The sequence below is a fragment of the Sipha flava genome, unplaced genomic scaffold (assembly GCF_003268045.1).
Source record: "Sipha flava isolate LNK unplaced genomic scaffold, YSA_version1 17298_pilon_pilon, whole genome shotgun sequence".
NCBI lineage: Eukaryota > Metazoa > Arthropoda > Insecta > Hemiptera > Aphididae > Sipha > Sipha flava.
This window is the reverse complement of record NW_020271949.1, coordinates 6890-11438: the sequence shown is the minus strand read 5'-3', so window position 1 is coordinate 11438 and position 4549 is coordinate 6890. Positions and strand designations below refer to the sequence as shown.

The window sequence follows — 4549 nt, the reverse complement described above, 5'->3', positions numbered from 1 at the left end:
CCCCCCCCTGGCCTCAACTCAAATACGCCATTAATAGTGTAAGTGTTCAGAATAAGTCTGAAATAATAATTACGTATATTTTTTACCAATTGTTATTTTAAATCATTAACGAATTCTTTAGTTTTAGATTTTAAATCATAACATGGTCTACACGTACGTGTTTATAGCCTCCCCTTTACATTTTTAAAAAATAACTAAAAAAGGACAGGGCACACTCAAATGTAAAACTCTGGGTCCGCTTATGAATGTATTTGCATGATCAATAACTAATAAAGGCTTAAATAAATTAAGAAATCATACAACATATCTTATTGAATATAAAACAAGCATAATATGTATAAACTATTGTTAGCGTTTATTCTGGAATGTTCGGCGGAGCGCTTATCGTGTCTACGATATTATCGATTCGATAGCGATGATCGGGTGTTTCCGTCGAATGTTCTAGAATCAATGCAAATTATAAATATGACGATAAAGTAATAATGTTAGTCAGTTAGTTAGTCTGTTATCGATCTCACGTCGACAGATATTGTAACGTACTGACGCGATGTCATTTTTGTAAGTCCCGAAGGTTTAAATCGTAATAAAAGTCATAGACAACGTAATATGTTTTTTTTGTTTCAAATTATTAATATTAAAAATCATTATACTCCGCTAGTAAGTGTCCAACAGTTCAGGTGTGGGGTAGCGTATATAATATACATAGACGTGTTATCCCTTCGCAGTCGTAAACGTAATAAAAACATATAATTAGTCAGTTGAAAGTACGAAAGTGTCAGCAATACAATTAAAATGAAAACCAGATCGAAGACCACCGTAAGTCAGAGTGAATCAGATGATACAGCATCGAGTGACATGGGTACAACAGTATTGAACGAGCCGGCAACGAAAGAGCAATTAACGACAGAAACTTCAATGAACGAGAACGACAACGAAAGAAATAGTTCAAATTCGTATGCGCCGAATGAGACCGAATCGACTATGAAACAAATGTTGGAGGCGTTAATGATCCAGAATAATATGCTAATGGAATTGTTGAAGGTACAGCAAACAAAACCGGTAAATGAAATCATGTTTGCCCCCCGACTTTCATAAATCGATTCCTGTGTTTGACGGTCTAAATACTCGATGTCAAGCTTTAGATTGGTTGAAAACAGTGAATCGCGTAGCCGACATAAACCGATGGCCAGACAATTTCAAATTGCAGTCAGTTCGCAATAACCTCGGTGGTCCCGCAGGACATTGGTTTTTATCACGTAATATTACGAGTTGGATCGATTTCGAAAATCAATTCAAACGAACTTTCGTCGGCGAAGTGTTGGTTGGAGATCGTTGGAAGGAAATGACGCGCCGCGTTCAACGCAAAGGTGAAAATGTTTTAGAATATTTTCACGAAAAGGTACATTTGTGTGCAATACTCGATTTGGGATTACAAGAAACAAAAATTCAAATATTAGAAGGGCTTTTTTCTAAAGACCTGAGTATGCATTTACTAAGTCGAGACCACGTCGACACCGACGAGTTATTAAACGACATTGTCAACTTTGAACGTTTGGATACATCACGTACCGCCCGTATACTATCGTTTAATGTCACGAAAGAACCGGTAAAAACCATGTCGTCCGACCGACTAGAGACACGACAAAATACAAATTCGAGTATAAATTTTGTAAGTGGACCGACTAAAAGATGTTTTAATTGTGGTGCGAAATCTCATATTGCGCCTGCTTGTCCGAAACCACGCATAGAAAAGGGTGCATGTTATCAATGTGGATCTACGACCCATCAACGGTCGAAGTGTCCAGCATTGAATCGTTATACAACGGCGAAGACAGTGGAGGTACCGAGCAGTAAAGGGGTGAACGAGAACGAGTCCAGAATAATGAACGTAACGTCAAACCGAACCAAGGCTTCTCACGACCACCCGGAACCTTACGAAGTGACCTGTTCATGCAATGTTCCAGTAGACGCGGACACACAGTGTGATATTACATTTGTGGCGATCATCGACACCGGAAGTCCTATCAGTTTGGTAAAGCGTGAGTTAATTCCGAATAATATAAATGTAATAAAACCGTTAGATAAAAATTGTATTTTTTCTGGTATTAATGGTACTAAATTAGATTTGTTAGGAATGTTTAAGACTGATATTTTTGTTAACGATAATACATTTACTATGTGTTTTTACGTCGTACCCGAAAATACTATGACTATGAATGCAATTTTAGGTAGGGATTTTGTCACCAAACCTGGTGTTAATTTGTCGTTTAAAAATGGTGTTGTCCATTTCGATTTTTATGAAGGTGAATTGAATAAAACCAATGATTTTAGTCAAATTTTATGTGTAAGCTATGAACATGAATTTGATAGCGTGAAAGAAATGTTGAATGTAAATCCTGAGTTAGATGTGAATATGAAGGAGCTATTGTTTGAGTTATATCAGAAAGAGTATGTTAATAAAATCAAAGAGGAAAGTACGTTGGATATAAATCCTAATTTAGAAATGAAAATCGTATTGAAACATGATCAACCTATTGCGTATAGAGCGAGACGTATTTCGTATGACGACAAAGAAAAATTACGTAATATTTTGGATGAATTATTAAGAGAGGGTACAATTAGAGAGAGTAGAAGTCCTTACAGCAGCTTAATAGTACTTATTAAAAAGAAAAATGGAGACACTAGGCTGTGTATAGACTATTGCGAATTAAATAAAATAACAGTTAAAGACAATTTTCCCGCTCCACTGATCGACGATCAAATTGACAGTTTAAAAAATAAAAAATATTATTCACTTGTCGATTTAAAAAACGGATTTCATCATGTTCAAATGAACGCCTCGTCGGTACCGTATACTTCTTTTGTGACCCCGTTGGGACAATACGAGTATCTTAAAATGCCGTTTGGTTTAACAAATGCCCCGAAAGTTTTCGCCAGATTTATGCTACATATTTTTTCCGATTTAATTAAAGCAGGTGAAATAACACTTTATCTCGATGTTGGTAGCGACAGTAACTATTTCTGAACATTTTTCTATCTTGAAAAAGATTTTTAATTTGGCCTCGAAGTTCGATTTGAAATTTCGTTTAGATAAATGTACGTTTCTTTATACTAGTGTTGAATATCTTGGTTATATTGGTTATCTTGGGAATATGTGGCAGTGTGCCCGCCACAGTACTATCCATTATCAATGATATGACATATTTCACACAAAGAATATAATTATATCTATTTCCTAAATTTATAGTATTATTGGGTTTTCATATTGTGTCGGTTCTCAGTTGAATTATGTGATAGGACCGTATACCATGAATCAATAATCAGTGATATATTATGTAACCATGATGGTAAATTGTAATATGTTATTTTTGTACTTTATAGCTGATTCAGCCGCGCTGCTGCAGGCTAGTCGCTCACTGATACACGGTGTTCTGGTGGAAATGTTGATAGAACATTTTTTTTTTCTAACACTATTGTTTATCTTTCTTGTACCTAACAAGAAACGTTAAAATTATTTTTTTCAGTATGTTTATAAATTTTCGTTATAGAAAATAGGTATTGTCATTTGAAAATCAAAAGTTGATAGTGTTTTATCAAATAAGGGAGGAAGTTAAAATTATTAAAATTGTAACACAGTGTAAAATAGTAAAACATAGAAAGTTAAAAAAAAAAATTATTTTAAAATTCCTAATACTTCCCTAGATATTAACTGGTTCACGATAAAAAAAATCACCCTGTATACATCAAAAAGGCGAAGTTAAGTTTTCGATGGACTTTACAATGATTAATGGTAAAATATGTAATGCAGTGACAGAGACTTCATCGATGAAATGTTATATTTGCAACTTAAATATTTCACAAATGAATAAGTTAGAACTAATGAAAATTGTTGTAGTAAATCGAAAAAATTATAGGTAGTTATACAGCTTCAATTTAAAAGTAAATGTGTAGTATTTTATTAATTTATTATTTTACAGATTTGGATTATCTACATTATGTAGTAAACCACCGAGTAGCTAACATCCGCTAACATTATATCATGTATTGATACTAATGTGGCAAAACCGAAACGGAAACCAATATCAATACTTACTCGTATTAATATGCAGTTCCCACGGAACAGAGCCTATTTTCAATATCACAGAAACAAGCTTCCTTGTTCACATCCGGCAGAATCCCCATCGACCTTACTCTTATCCTAAATGGCTGCCTATAAATACGGTATCCATTTACCCATACATTTAGAATAGTAGAATGAATTAAACTAGTGTTAACTAATTACTCCGCTTACTGCACCGACGCTCATCTGGTCGTGAAGCCCGCGCGCCTCACATCGCCGCCAGCTCTGAGAGTCAATCTTTATTATTCTCGAGCAGAGCTTAATTACTCTGTCCTCACACTTTCAATTATAAAATACTATCTTATTTGTATTAACCACATATTATATATATTTTATTTTATTCATTATTATACATATCTGTATAACTTTAAACCATCGTGTTTTGTCATTTAAACACCTTCCAACGACTCTACATCACAGACGTGAACC

The 4549-nt window shown here is 34.4% G+C and overlaps 1 protein-coding gene across 1 annotated transcript; it reads left to right on the top strand.

The window, feature by feature from the left end:
• The first annotated feature begins 1063 nt into the window (after window positions 1-1063).
• On the top strand, window positions 1064-3025 carry LOC112680027. Its single transcript, XM_025550001.1, has 2 exons — window positions 1064-2039; window positions 2124-3025. Exons 1-2 carry the CDS (start codon window positions 1064-1066, stop codon window positions 3023-3025), a joined length of 1878 nt encoding a protein of 625 aa, XP_025405786.1.
• The last annotated feature ends 1524 nt before the right edge of the window (window positions 3026-4549 follow it).